The 16120-nt window shown below is 37.2% G+C and overlaps 2 protein-coding genes across 3 annotated transcripts; one reads left to right on the top strand and one right to left on the bottom strand.

Annotated features, from left to right (window-relative positions):
• Positions 1–227: 227 nt before the first annotated feature.
• Positions 228–1294, top strand: LOC131160778 (heavy metal-associated isoprenylated plant protein 32-like). Its single transcript, XM_058116663.1, has 3 exons — positions 228–263; positions 388–463; positions 759–1294. The coding sequence occupies exons 1-3, from the start codon at positions 228–230 to the stop codon at positions 1292–1294; spliced, it is 648 nt and encodes a 215-aa protein (XP_057972646.1).
• A 9899-nt stretch (positions 1295–11193) lies between these two features.
• LOC131159740 (uncharacterized) lies at positions 11194–13798 on the bottom strand. Of its 2 annotated transcripts, none has more exons than XM_058114885.1 (3): positions 13600–13798; positions 13386–13450; positions 11194–12173 (listed from the first exon to the last, which is right to left on the bottom strand). In XM_058114885.1, exons 1-3 carry the CDS (start codon positions 13686–13688, stop codon positions 11383–11385), a joined length of 945 nt encoding a protein of 314 aa, XP_057970868.1. In that variant the 5' UTR covers positions 13689–13798; the 3' UTR covers positions 11194–11382. The 2 variants fall into 2 exon arrangements, with proteins under 2 accessions (XP_057970868.1, XP_057970869.1); XM_058114886.1 differs by having other exon boundaries at positions 13386–13510; positions 13600–13693.
• Positions 13799–16120: the final 2322 nt, after the last annotated feature.

The raw sequence follows: 16120 nt of genomic DNA, 5'->3' as shown, positions 1-16120 counted from the left end.
AAGTCTCTGGTCTGCAAACCCTACCACCACCCTATCCCTATTCTTTTATTTCTCCCTGTCCTTTAATTTTTACTGAGGTCTTGGACTAAATTTTCTTTCAGCAGCTAGAAACCCCATGTGAAGCAACTGTGGTAGAAGCAAAAATAGAAAGGACCTATTAAGGGAGCCTTCTCTTTTCCCCTTTTGGTCCTGAGTGATCTTTCTTTACAAACAGCAGCACTGTTAACATGTCAAAAATTGATTTTGAGGTTGGAAAAATAGAGGTATCTAATTTTCTTTGCAGCAACTTTATCCACACTTGTTCTTTAATTTTCATGCAGCCACTTGAAAATTTGATTTCCCTTATGTCTGGAGTTTGTTTCATATGTACCCTTTCCTTTATTACAGACGTGTGTTCTCAGAGTACACATTAACTGCCATGGCTGCAAGCAGAAAATAAAGAAGCTCCTGCAGAAAGTTGAAGGTCCTTCTTGGCATATCCCCGCATCTTTCTCATTACATTCCCTCCCCTCACTTTCATGAGTTGCTTTATTTTTATATTTTTTTCAAAAAAAGAAGTGAAAAAACTTATTAGCCTTTCATCACTCATTCTCACTGCACTCGCAATTATTATTATTATTACCATGTGGGGAGCATGTGTCATATGCAAAGATCTTTCTTTCCAGTTTCTCTATACATTACAACTTTAAGCTAAAACCCACAAAAAATTTCCTTATTAATTTGGGTGAGGATTATGAAAGTTTAAACTTTGGATTCAGGCGTTTACACTGTGAGCATAGATGCAGACCAAGAGAAGGTCACAGTTTCAGGGAATGTACAAGCTGCCACTTTAATCAAGAAATTGATCAAATCTGGTAAGCATGCAGAGCATTGGTCTCGGAACCAAGAACAAGAACCCAACTGCAAGAAAGATGATAAGAACCAAATGCTCTCTCTGAATCCTATCAATGGCCGCAAATCAGCCATAAAGCAGCACAGGAACTTGCGCAACGCCTCTGGCACAGCACATGATCAGGGTGACTCTGGCTGGGACTGTGAAGGGTACCCAAACCAGAACATGGAAATGAAGAGCATGGCAGGTGACTCCCAAGCAGGCTTCCATGGCAGTAATGCTCCTTCTGCATACCATGGCTTTGAAGGTTTTCCTCAAAGCCTACCACCTTATGATTTTGAGCATCCACCATCCATGATGATGGGTGACTTGATGATCAACCATGCTTTACCAGTGGTCTCTCCTCATGTTGATGGTTACTATAATTTTAGTTCTGATCTGGCATACCACTTGATCAATTAGACATGCAGTTCTGCATGGGGTAACTTCATGTGGTCTACAATATATGTTAGTTTTAAGGAGTAATGTTTGGTTTTGGGACGGTGGTAACTGGTAACCCTTGCCCTCTGAAGGGTTTATTATGGTTATGGAGCTCTTAAGAATGATGATTTGCTTTTTCTGCTTTGTCAATGTGTCCATTTGTTTGCGAGGGAGAGGGAGTTCACTTTCGAATTCATTTTTGTTTCATTCTAGTGAGAGATAATGAGTTGTTAATCTGAGTAGAATGATAGAAATAAATTCACATAATCATATAATAAATCCCGTGCAGCGAGATAGTCTAAAAATAAATTTTGACCAGGTATTTAACTTGGGGATAAAATGGAAAAACATCTGTATTGACCCTACCTTTTGTTTTCTAATGAAAAGAATGAATCTTCGTACCCAAGTGCAGTTCAGATTTCTCAGCTATTTTAACGGAGAACATCGTTTATGCTTTTAGCCTTGTCTTTCAGTATTCTGAACTTCTTATATAATTTTGTCCTGCCCTTGCCTTCTAGATTTATGGTGTTCATTGTTGATCTCATTTTATTTACTTTTACAAGTATTCAAGCTTCTCATTAAAGTAATCTAGAAAATTGCAATTTCCAATCAAAAGAGAACTTTTTAGGTAATTCCGGAAACTTTTATCTGATGTTTAATATCCTAGATTTCAGGAGTTTTTTCCCGTTTTATAATTAAAAGTATATAAAATATAAAATAATACTCTGAACAGGGAATTTTTTCCCAAAATAATGCTCACGTAATCTCTCAGCTTCATGCTGCGAGATTTAAACTGGTGGCCACTCCGCCATCGACGCGTGGCAAAGAACGAAGCAGGGGTAATGTGACGCGTGGCGACGGGTGAATAAATCTCGCAGGTCGAACCTACGAGATTTTAGAATGGAGCGAACGGAGGCGACGCGTGGCTGGTAAGCAATCGTGACACGTGGTGAATCTCGCAGGTTGGACTTGCGAGATTTAAGAAGGGAGTGAACTTAGATCGTGCCACGTGGTAAATCTCGCAGGTCCAACCTGCGAGATTTAAGGAGCGACCGTACGGAGAACCAAAGGAATGAACTTGGAGCTTTTTTCCGTTTTATAATTAAAAATAAATAAAATATAAAATAAGACTCTGAACAGGGGTAATTTGTTCTTGTTGCATCGTAAATTATAAAACAGAAGCTCATTTTAAGTCATTTTTCTGGGTTGACCTTAAAGAAGAACCACGTGGGTTGGCATCGTAAATTATCAACAATTGTTCTTAATTTCATGCATCTTATTCCTTACTAATATTGTGATAATGAACAACTTCAAAAGATCTCTCAAATTCTTTTGCATTTAAAAAATGAGCCTAATCATTCCAGAACTTGACCACATCTTCCCTGGTCTGTAAATGGTCATTCCAAAAGATATGAACTTAAAAATGTTTAAACTTAGAGAATCTTTTCAACCAATATTCAGTAATATTATTATATATAAATGACATCTCTTCCAATTTTTTCATCCACTATGTTAATTAAGAACAATCTCAGTTTCGAATTGGCCAAACATAGATCATTCCGCTTTGGAGTTTGAGAAGTCGAACTCATTAACTAGGTCAGCTTCAAAGTATTTTGCCAAGATTCTCTTAATTAATTGTGATTAATATAGTTAAAATTTTTTTTTTATATTTTTAAATAAAAAACACTAGTAGTGACAGTTTAGTAAATTCATCGCTAATAATAGACTATTAGTCACAGTTTCAATAAATCGTCCCTAATAAGAGACTATTAGCGACGGTCTTTCTAAAAAGTCAGTAATATAGTTAATAAATTCTTTATATTTTTTAAATAAAAAACTCTATTAGTGACAGTTTAATAAATTCGTCGCTAATAATAGACTAAAAGCGACGATTTACATAAATCATCACTAATTGATTTGACTTTTTTAGTATCAACAAATGCATTCTTAGTGACAGTTTTATAAACCATTACTAGTACAAGACTAATAGGGACGGTTTAGAAGAATTGTGACTAATATTGTAGTATTAGTGACGATTTCTTAGAACCGATACTAATCGTGTTGACTTTTTCTTAGTCAACTATTATTATTAGTAACAGCTTAGGCAATCGTTATTAATATGATGCTATTACTGACGGTTAATAAACTGTCACTAATATACCAAGAAACGTCGCCAATATTTTTGCGGGATAATTTTCGCGCAAAACCCTGAATTCCCACAATGGTTTGAGGAGGAAAACTGGTTTTTAGTTACGACAGTATTAGTGACAGTTTGAAAATCTTCACCAAAAGTGCATTACTAGTTATGGTTTTTAAAAACCGTGACTAATATGCGCTTGTAATAACAAATTTAGAACCGTCACTAATACTTTCGTCACTAAAAATCATGTTTTTTGTAGTGATTATGAATTACAATAAAATAACACAATTTGCTACAAAATTTAAAAATTTGTGAAAATTTTAAATTCATACAAAATAATAGCATTTTTTTCACAAAATGTGCTCCATGTGCGGAAACACTTAATGGATTTGATGCACAGAATAAATTGTAAGAGAAATGAATTTTGAATACAATTTTAATGGTTAGAAATGGGATAGAACATTTGTTTTTATTTTCCCTACACTCTTCATGAGTTATGATGTATCTCTTATAGTATGTTATTGATGACATATTTTTTCTTTAGAAATATAATGTCTAAATGTGAACGTATCCAAAGCATGCTCAAGTTGTTGAAATAAAATGAAGTAACACGTGCATAATTGCAACTAGGACTATTATTAAAAAAAAAAAAAACAGGTAATACTAACAATTACGGTAAAAGAAACAAACCTACCTTGAGGTTTGGCAAACCGATAGGAGCTCCCCTAAGTTTCCAAAATCCTATTTATTTGCCCTAAAGGTTTCAAAATTGTTAGACCTCCCTTGAAATTTACTAAAAATAGATAAATCTTCCGTAAAAGACTTATTTTTTTACAAAAGACGAGAAGAGGTACATGTTTTTTTAATAAACCGCAAGGGAGGTCATCATAATTCTTGAAAGCTCGGGAAAGGTCCTTAGAATTTTTTAAATCTCAATGAAACTAATAAATTATTATTATTTTAAGGATAATATTAAATATAAATTCATTAAAAATCAATAACAGCACTAAAAATGTATAATAAAACTATTAATAATCACTATTACAAATAAAAAATAATAATTATAAAATTATTTGATTATGCTTTAGGGGTATTTATTAAAAAAAAAAACTTATTTTTTATACCATTATAAAAAAGAATACAAAATGTTGGAAAGAAATAAAAATTTGAATTACTTACTCCATGTCAGTAATCAAATGCAGTAATTGCATTCCAAAAATAGTTCAATGCCTGCCTTAATTACATTCCTCCCTTGAGCATCATCCTTTGGTAAGGTTCAACGAAAAATTATTCCCTTGGAAATTCTATTTTTTATGCCAATTGCTTTCACTATTTTGATTCATTGGACATCAACGCTTATAATATAGAATTATTACACATGCGAGGGTTTAGAGTGCTGAAACACGTTTGCATCTGACGACGCACGTAAATGCATGCAGACATACAAATTTTAGCAATATGAATGTTGTAGTAAAAGACAACTGAATTTAAGGAATTAACTTAACTAGACATGCAAATTTAGACGATACGAATGATGTGTCATTATTTAGATTTGGCAGTATTGAATTCTTTAGATATACGAATTATTAAATGATATATACAAAAGAAAGAAAAAAGTAATCAATTATATACAAATGAAATCAAAACAATCAATGATATACATACAAATAAAATGCAACTAAAGTAATGCTAAACTACTCTGTGCCGCAGCGAGGTCGTCTCCGGGGTCGTGCTGGCTGCCGTCTGCGTCTACCCTCTCCCTGCTCGTCAACATCATCAGGTGTCCTGGCCCGTCGTGCTGGATGTGAATCCTCTCCCCCAAGAGGTGCTGCATCATCATCATCAGCCATGCGTAGCGCATGCGGTGAGAAATGATACGATGTCTCGGGACGAGAACGAGGCGGCCTAGAGGGTGCATCGACCTCGACCCCATCGAAAAGATCGTCCAATAAAAATGACATCGATGGGGTAGCAGCAGAGTCGGATGGGGCATCAGTCGGTCTGCTCGACCCTGACGGTCTGTAGGTCCCTCCACTGGTCCGGCAGTGCGACCTATGACAGCTCGCCCATCAATCGGCAACCCGAACAAAACAGCTACGTCCTGTAATGTGACGGTGGCCTCACCATGAGGTAGGTGGAACGTGTGCGTCTCGGGTCTCCATCGCTCCACCAATGATGTCACAAGATTCCAGTCAAGCTGGATATGAGCAATCCGATAAATGCCATAAAACCCCGCCTCGCGTATCAGCTGAACAATGCGGGGGTCCGCCTCTAACCAACGCTCGGCGAACTGCGTGCCCCCTCGGCAGCACAGGGGCTCGGCATGCCCCTCAGCCCACGCTCGGCTAGCCCTGTGATGATCGCCCATCGTCAAGACGCTCGGATCAGAAGGCCCGGGATCAATCCTGGAAATGCACAGTTGCATCAGCATAGGTATAAATAAAAAATAAACGGTGTGAAATACTATAAAACTGCATACGAAATCATCGCGACGGTCCCGCTGCATCGCCCGAGTGGGTCCTTCTCGGACACCTTGTGCGATTATGCCCTTCTTGATGACATATACTGCACGTGCTCCTTTTCCTACCTTCCCTAGCGTCCATCTCATTGTGTATACGGGAGCTCCTTGGACGACCTTTATGTCGAGCATAGGCTGGATTTGCCTGTATAGTCGGCAAAAACGATGCTGGCCAGTACGCCTCATGCATAATCGGCTGAAAATCCGCCGCATATGTCGCATAATGTTCGGCGGTGGTCCAACAAGGCTGAACGTACTGCATGGGGTTGAGTCGTGTCTCCGCACATGCAGCGAGAAGGTGGGAGCATGGAAAGTGTAAGGCTTGCCACTTCCCACACGAGCAGCCGTGCAAATCCTGAATGCGAAGCGTTTGCACGTTGTTTCCTTTATGAGGTCCCAACTGCGCAGTCGTGATGTTGAAAGTACCTCTAGACCGGTTGAACGTCGTCGCGCGATGTCCGGTCGCCTTCAACTTCCTTCTTTCCATCGCAAGCAATATATGAGGAGTTAATGCATTTCCTCCTGATATTGCATTACGAGCAGCCTCACGTCGGCTATTGAAATAATGTGCAACGCGATAAAATGCCAGTTGCACAAGGGCAGTGATTGGGAGGCTACGAGCGCCCTTAAGGACGGCGTTGAAACATTCGACGAGGTTGGTCGTCATGTTCCCATACCTTCTGCCCCCGTCGTGGCACTGAGTCCACATATGAGGAGCGATTTGATCGAAGAACGTCTTTGCGGGTTCCCCACCCTCATCGAAGATCTTCTCCATCCACATGTTAAACTTTCTAACCTGATGCTCCCTTCCCGCGCGCTCAGCCATTCGCTTAAGATTGACACTGTGCACTTTCGTGCTGAAGTTGCTTACAACGTGTCGAAGGCAGAATCGGTGGTGCGCACGCGGTGGCTGCCAATCGGGATTGTGAGACACTGCGGCGATGATCCCTGGATGCCTATCTGATATTAGGCAAATTTCGTCCCTATCGGTAATGGAACGAAGACAACACAGAAACCAATTCCATGTGTCCAAACTTTCCTCTTGCACAATAGCAAATGCAAGGGGAAATATTTGCCTATTTGCATCCGGGCACGTCGCAATAAGGAGTTTTCCCTTATACTTACTGTACAAGTGTGTCCCATCTATACAGGTCACAGGAGGACAGTGGGGAAAACCCTGAATAGATGCTGCGAACGCCCAAAAGACTGATACAAATGTTACGGTCTGATCGCTGCCCAATATAGGGTTCCACCTCCACTTTACGACAGTACCAGGATTATAAGTGCACATTGCTTCCATCCACCTAGGCAACGTCTGATAAGACTTCTCCCAATCGCTGAATACTTGGGCAATTGCCTTCTGTTTGCCTAACCAAATTTTCTTATATGAGATGGAATAGCCAAAACGACGATTTATGAATTCTTTCAATGTAGCGATTGAGGTCGACGCATCACCCCTTATCATATTCACAACCTCACTAGCAATAAGGGACGACGTAATTTGGCTATGGTCTTGCGAGAGGAGTTCATTCAAGCATGTGTGCGGACCACCATATTGAGTGATTTCGAAGAATCGATGTTTCTGACGATACATCGCACGCAGTCTCCAACAGCATTCAGAGTTCTTACACCTAACAACCCATAATAGTGGGGTCGACTGCAGGACGTAGAAGTCATGGTGCGTTCGAGCGTGGTATATTCGCACAGCAGCTATCAATTGATCTTTCAACCCGAATAGCATCCCTTGACTGAGTTCTGATGATTCATCCCAACGAGTTACCCGTATAGGAAGCTCGTCACCATGGGACAAATCTGCAGCCTCTACGTCAATTACACCATACATAGGAGGTTCGTCCATGAAATCTGCCGTATCCGTGCCATCGTTCGATTGACGGGGGGGTCGGTCGACATCATCGGGGAACTCATTCGTCCCTTCACCAATTTCCTCCTCGTACGTGTCATCTTGTAAATGAACATCGTTTGTGATGTTCATCCCCACGTCCAGCGCGTTGTTCGCTATTACGAACAACGATCCTGGTTGTTCTGCTGAAACATCTTCGCAAACACCATGAAAATTCGTATGGACAGTAGTTCCTTCATACGTCTGCTCCTCGAATGACGATCGTGGACATTCGTTCATATCCACAACAGGCATCCCACCAACATCTGCATCTTCTTCCTCCGCTTCAACCACGTGCTCAATAGACGTTCCCGGCTACCCATGTGCGGCGACACCCATTTGAGGAATGAGTTCAACATACAGTTGCACAGTCAAATATGTCGTCCCTACGCAGTGTGCATCCAACACCATGCGTAAACCGTAATCACTAGTTACGGGAACAACCTCACAGAAGATTGTATCATGATGCCCCTTAATCGGGTATCTCGCGGTTAGCCGCAATGCATTTTGATTTATTCATTTGCAAATACTTGTATATCTTCGTATGCAATTTAGTTAATTTACACCTATGACCAATTCTAATAGGTTGAACCGGTGGAATACTATAACTAACACCGGTTTGGCCGGTTATAATGTTACCCCCCATGTACAACAATACCGGAACCGGAATACTGCTTGAACTTCCTGCCATCTAGATTGACGCCCGGTAAATATAAACGACCTACGCAAAACAATAATTTTATGTATAAGTTGTATGTTAAGTGAATAGTGAACAAAAATAATTTTCAATACATTAATGTGCACATTATATTCTTTAAATGGGTTAGGGTACACTCATGTAATTATATGGGTCATAAATGGGTGACCCATTTAGACCCAAAAATTAAATTAATAAAACGGGTCTACCCACTTAAACCATCGGCCCATTTAAATTTTCAACCTAATCATTTATAATAGTAATTTATTTAATGTATCACATTTAAAACTATACTACGAGCAAGTAACTAGTATAATAATTAAAATCTCTACGTGCATAACATAATTATGGATTGTTCAATTTGAACATTTATACAATTACATAAACAATTATGAACGTAGTTTGACTTCGTTCGACTTTCTCTTAATTAATATGCATGCATATTCATAATTGCATCATTCGTTCAGTTTACATATGCCCGTAAGTATGTTGGTTTTTAATTCTACTATTGGTTATACCTATTATTTGTAATTAAATGACATAATTAAATAATTAACATTATAATATTAAAATCTACATGCATGATTTTATAATTATGGACCATTAAAATATAATATATGCATAATTACATAATTACGTGTACGCATGTAATTTTATTTCGTTCGATTTTCCAAATAAAAAAAACTAATAAGCATGCATGAACATACATTACATATTTGGTTCAGCTTAGATATGCTTAAAATTTTGTACCTAATTATAATATTGGCTACACCGAACTATCATTTGAAATTAAACTACATAATCACGTAATTAACATAATAATTTGAAAATATATGTACCTAATTGTTTAATTATGAACAATTCAATCTGAATATGTACGTAATTATCTAATTGGTTTGATTTAGATAAGCATAATTAATAATTTGGTTCAATTATCAAAACCATCTAACATGCATGCATGTACATAATTATATAATTGATTCGATTTAGATACGTCAAAAATATGTAGGTATGTAATTATAGTAGTAGGTACATATCATTAGAAATTAAATTACGCACATAACTACATAATTAAGATTATTATTTAGAAATCTAACCACATACATAACTACATAATTAACACTATTATTTATAAATCTATGTGCATAATTTTGTAATATGAACAATTTCGTCTCAACATGTACGTAACTATACAACTATATAAATATATATATGTACGAAATGGTTTCATTCAGTTTTCCAAACTTTTTTTTTCAAAAAAAAATAATTTATGTTCTAATCTCATTTGAACCTCCTTTGTTATTTCAAATTTTCAGATTATATTGTTTCCGCATATACAAATACCATTAAAGACATAAACTATAATGACATTATTAATTAAAAAAAACTAACCTTCCTCTAGATGCAGCAACGAACCAAAATACTCAGAACGCGGCGTGTGATATCAAACCAACAGAAAACATAAACAATTATCTCATGTAAATCTAAATAAAATATTCACGTTATTTTTCAAAATATTAAATAACATACCCCATCTTCGGCTTTTAAATAGTCTCGCCGCGCCTTCGCCCGAGCCCGAACGGTCACCTGCACCTCCAACGGTCACCTGCAGCACGCAACGGTCGTCTGCAATCGAAGGCTTCGTCTGCAACAGGTCTCCTCTTCTCCTCTGCCTGAATGAGTTCTGAGAAGCCTCAAGAAGGATTTTACCACGCAAAACAAATCTCGCAGGTCCAACCTGCGAGATTCAACACGTGTCAAGTAGCACGTCATTCACCAGCCACGCGTCGCCTCCCCGTTCGCTCCCTTCTAAAATCTCGCAGGTTCGACCTGCGAGATTTACCACGTGTCGCCTCACCGTTCGCTCCCTTCTGAATCACCAGCCACGCGTCGCCTCCCCGTTCGCTCCCTTCCGAAATCTCGCAGATTCGACCTGCGAGATTTACCACGTGTCGCCTCACCGTTCGTTCCCCTCTAAAATCTCGCAGGTTTGACCTGCGAGATTTATTCACCCGTCGCCACGCGTCACATTACCCTTGCTTCGTTCTTTGCCACGCGTCGATGGCGGAGTGGCCACCAGTTTAAATCTCGCAGCATGAAGCTGCGAGATTACGTGAGCATTATTTTGGGAAAAAATTCCCTATTCAGAGTATTATTTTATATTTTATATACTTTTAATTATAAAACGGGAAAAAACTCTAGATTTCAGACCAATTTAAATTTATACAAATTCCAATATAAAATTATATTAAACTTTATTTAAATTCACAAATTAAATTTTAAAATTTCCGAATTATTTATGAGAAATCATTACACATGTTCCAAGAATGTCAAAGTCTCATAAGGCTAAAGCCCTTCTTAAATTTCGCATTTTGACTTCAACTTCAAACTAAGGCGAAAAAATACAAGCTATAAGTTGTAATTTGATCTAGTGAACTCACTGCATTATGAATATTGATAAATAAGAAAAATAACTTAGCAAGTAAGACATCTAGGTTAAGTTATTTGATCATATTCCATAAAACAACATATTCCCATTACATCAACAGGTTAGGTCATTCCAGCTAATTTACCACCTACAAAGAATAAATCAATAAGGTAACAAAAGCCATAAAAAACTCTCCTGTTTTCAGCAATAGTATGTGCAAGTTAAAATCACTTTGTAACTGATTAAGCTTCTGAAGCAATTCAGTACATATAATTATAGAAATACATAAGATATTTAGACATGCCCAACATAATTTTGGGGGCCAAACAATACACAGGCCACTAGTTTAAAAGACAAATTTTTAAAAATAAAATAAAATATTGCAATTCAACGCTTCTGTGCTTTCCTCCGTCTAGACTGTGCTTTCTGCCATTTCTTTCTCGAGACAAATTTGCTCTTTGGTTTCAATTTCAACTCAGGCGAGAATTGGTAGTTTGGATCTCTCATACGTGCTTGTATATCCTTGAAAAACTGGATATTTAATTTCTTGGGTCCACCTTGTCTAAGCTCGGCATACTCAGGTCCTGAGACAATATTTTCAAATGCTCCTATCAGAATGTCCAAATCAGTCATAACCTCCCACACATTGGTATAACGCCCATCAGGCCCTTTCTTCAACTTTTTCAGGGCATTCTCAACTGCTAGTTTCCTAGCTTGCTTTCCTGGTGACAACTCCTCTGGTTCGTTTTCAGCTTTTAGCAGTTCTGAGATTGTTCTATATTTAGGAGTTTCCTCAAATTCAAAGAGCTTATCTATATATGGATCACTACTCTCATTTGCATAGGCTTCCGTGGGAATATCCTCGTCGTCATCACCTTCACTACCAGTCCACAGTGTCTTCTCCTCATCACTTCCAGACCATACACCTCTTAACTCATCACTGTCATCAGCATCAATGAGGTCCGAGTGCTCCTTTGCCTTCTGTTTTACTTTCCTGATCTCTTCTTCAAAACGATTTCGACCCTTTTCATCATCACTTTCGCCTTCACTTCCTGTCCACAAGCAAGAATCTTCATCCATTGCATTCTGCCAGGATTTCCTAAATTCCTCATCTCCTGGTTTTCCATTGCCAAAGAGATCATAATGTTTATGTCCTCCACGAGAATATGATCTCGATGCTGCAAAACATTCAATATATTACATATTTAGCCATATATAAATAATGCTAAACAATATCATGCATCTAAATTAGAGAAGAAAATAATTTGGTTTGGTTGATACCAGTTGTTTGAAGTCATTTGGGTCCAACCAATACAATGCTTCTATAATTTATTTTGGTTGAAGCTTGGGACTTCCATGTCACAGTTCTCATGTCCAAATCATGGGAAGGATGGGAAGAGGTAAAGGGATGGGAGATGTGCTACACCGATCCATCTAAATTAAAATATTAATTGTTTAGAGGCACACTATCTTAGTTAGTTTTTAATTGTAAGGCATGGGATTTAACGCTTTTTTTAGCTACGAGCAGGAAGGATTAACTCCAATACTATATTAGATTGGTATTAAGTTGGGAAAAGAAACAATACTGCTGCAGCATTGAGGTTCTAGAATTTCTTCAATAGCTTACAGCAGATTAGACATCATTTGAAAACTATGCTATGAGACCAACAAAGAAGGCTAGAAAATTGAATAAAATGAACTGAGATACTATGAGAGCATTTCCCAAATAGATACAATTAGTTATTACCAGGGGCAATTGCAACTTCAGATATATTTAGTATCAGACGTCAGAATATGTATGTTATGGGGTGACAAGTTGGCAATTAATCCATCTATCCTGTTTTCAAGAGCTCCAGCCTTTTCTTTTTCCTAGAACCTACTGGGATAAAGAAACATTAGGATAAGAAGGAAGTCCTCGAAAAGTTTAAAGTTTAGGGACTCAGCATGAAAGATAGAACATTGAAGCAAAGCATAGGATTGAGAGGATTACATTTACTTTACATGTACTTATTTGCACGTTAAGAAAATGTCCTAAGCAAATTTCTGTAGCAAAAGTTGTAATTCCTGGAATAGCATCTTCAATTATTTTACCATCAGAACTGTTGTTAAGTATGTAAAGGAATCAGTCCTAGCTCCCTCTCAAAAAATAAAATAAAATAAAAGGCAACCGTGCCATCTTTGAGGACTTTCTGCAAGTAGGTAAACGACACAACACACAGCCTAACCATTAACCAATTCATTAATTATTTGACCACAATCTGGTTCCAGAAGTAAATATATATGAACAAATTCAGCAGGGTCTGGAAGCTCAAACTGTTTAGACTGCATAGAAACTGTAAGAAATCCTCTTTACTATAAAAATTGTATAAATTCAATGGCGGAAAGCGAACCTCGTAAATTTAGGCGAAACCCAGAAAAAAATAGACTTCTGTAACTGCGATCAACAGATTGCCACCTAAAAAATCGACCAAAAGGGGTTTGTCAGTTTGTTTCGGCGATGCCAGTCGTTAACCTTCTGCACCATAAAAACTTAGACAACATTAAAGAGGGCAAAGAAAAGAAGCAGGAACTTTATGAGAGACGCCGGAAGAACAACAATTCAACCTGGAAAAAGGCGATGGTGGGAAATGGGGCTTGGGAGTTGCGCAAAGAGAATATAAAAGAGAAAGGCGGGAAGAGAGTCTTCGGGCCATTCGCAGATCAAACGGATTTTGAGCGCTTAACGAAGTGGAAAACAGTTCTTACGATGCACTCTGCTTAATAGGAGATTCGACAAGAGTAATTTATACCATTTTATTTTTTGGAGGAAGAATATCTTAGTCTTTAACCATTAAATCTTCTATGGTTTACAAAAATTAACTTAGATTGAGGGGTTGTTTGGAAATATTATTGATTGACACTATAATTTTTTGTAAAAGTTTAAAAAATAGATTTTATGATTATCTATTGTTGACAATATGTTATTATAGTAATTTAATGTTCAAAATTAGCTTTTGTAAATTAAATCATCTATGTTTTTAAATCATTAATTAAAATAAAAATAAATAATTATGTCAATTTAAAATTCAAAACTAACTTTAAGGGCATATATAATATTTGGAGTCAAACTAGTTGTTTTCTACCAATTAGAGTTTATCAAGTAGCACGAATAGTTAACCTATGCTTTAGACTGGTCGATCCTTCATTAGTTATTGGACATATGTTGCCCAAGATTCAGTCAATCGCCGTAAAGACTAGTCAACTGGGCAACCATTCCGACAAAGCCGATTAACCAATCCACGGGGGGTGATCATCGATTTTGGTTGGTTCGCCCACATTAGTATACTTCTATCTGTTTTCATTAGTTGTTCCTTAATATGATAGTCCTATGAAGTTTTAATAGACAGAACATTACAAATGAGAGATTACAAATATAAATAGATAATTAATAAAGTCTTTAAGATCTCTCAATTATCCAACTCTAATGGCTTGAAATTTTATTCAATCACAACTTAAAAATGAGATCATTAGTTTAAAATAATTTGATATCATCAAAACAAAGCTGATGAAACCTTCAAGCTTACAAATTGAACCAAAACACATAATAGTGTTTGATCTTCTTGCTGAGAAAATGTCAAACCTAAAGGTTTCCTTGATCTTGGAGCATTCCAAGACTTTGGTGAAAACTCTAATCCATATAACAAAAAATCACCCTTCCAACAATTCGCACTTTGAGTCTCACTTGGAAGCCCTGTGGAAAAGATCTATTCCACAAAATTGCTACTGGCCCTTCACCTGTTGGTGCCATGCTCGTCATGGTGACCAATTATACTACAGTGGAGGAGAAGATCATATAAACAGAGAACAAGATCCAAAGGGAAGGAAAAGGAACTCCAAAAGGATTTTCAAGGGAATCACTCTACCTTGATTGCCTCATTATCTATCCAACAACTATAGGATATGATAACATACGCAATTCATGAATATTATGGTGGTTTCTCTTAAAATTCCCTCATGTACGTACTTGAAGTCACACATACAACACATTGATAACATAAGAATGCCAAATAAATACCAACATCTGAAGTTCAACCAATTTGATTGAAGAGGCAACCCCAAACAACATGTTGCCTATTTCATTGAAAAGTGCAAGAATCTTGGAACTCAAAGAACCTGCCTTCTTGTCAAAAAATTTCTTTGGTCTCTGTGAGGTAACACATTTGATTAGTACACAGACTTAGAGTCTAAATACATCAATAGTTGAGAACAACTCACAATGTTAGCTTGATGGAGCTAACAAACACCAAAAAATAAAAATAAAAATTATGCCAGCATAAGCTATTTTAACAGATTTTGTGTGATTAAAGTCTTAATTGCAAAGAGTGGATCTCAAAAAAAATTTCTATAGAGATGTCCATTCAAGGCATGCATTGGGGATTGCTTTATATCCTTAAAAGGAATTGGCAACATGTGCATATGACGGCAACATGTGCATATGACTTAGAGATAAACCATGGTAACCAAATTCCTCCCATAGTTGATCACAAAAAAAAAAAAAAAAGGAAGGAAGAAAGTAAAGAAAAACATGAATCCTTTAGAGAGTTTGACCAAAGACTCAATAGTTGTGAACATTGCTTCGACCAAGATATCAAAGAGGAGTAGGAAGGAAGAAAGGCAAGCAATCGAACTATGATTAAACTAAGTGAAAGGAGGTGCCCTAACTTAAAGGAGTTAACAAGAGGAGAAACAATACCTATTCACTGACTCATATAATTTCAAAATGTTAATTTGATCAGTTTTTGAAAAGCAAATTCATTGAGATTCCAAAATAAAATGACTTGAAGAAATGGGGAAGGTAGAGAATCTAATTAATTGTTGTAAATACCATTGAATCCTTATTCATCCTCTCCAAAAATGTTTTCTTTTTAATGATCTCATTATAAAGCTTACAAAGGATAGAAGGACAGATATTCAACTTAATGATGTAGTTGAATCTAATCATGTTACCATCACCATGGGGGCAAGTAGCACTACAAATTTTTACCCTTTACTTAGTGAATTAACACAAAAAGTTACCTCAAAAGCAAAGCTCAAGTTTATCCAATTGCATGCTTGAGCTTATTATAATTGAATGCTAACCAAAAAG

The sequence above is a fragment of the Malania oleifera genome, chromosome 7, assembly GCF_029873635.1.
Source record: "Malania oleifera isolate guangnan ecotype guangnan chromosome 7, ASM2987363v1, whole genome shotgun sequence".
Classification (NCBI taxonomy): Eukaryota; Viridiplantae; Streptophyta; class Magnoliopsida; order Santalales; family Ximeniaceae; genus Malania; species Malania oleifera.
The sequence above is the reverse complement of the archived record's forward strand: the minus strand, read 5'-3'. Positions and strand labels throughout refer to the sequence as shown.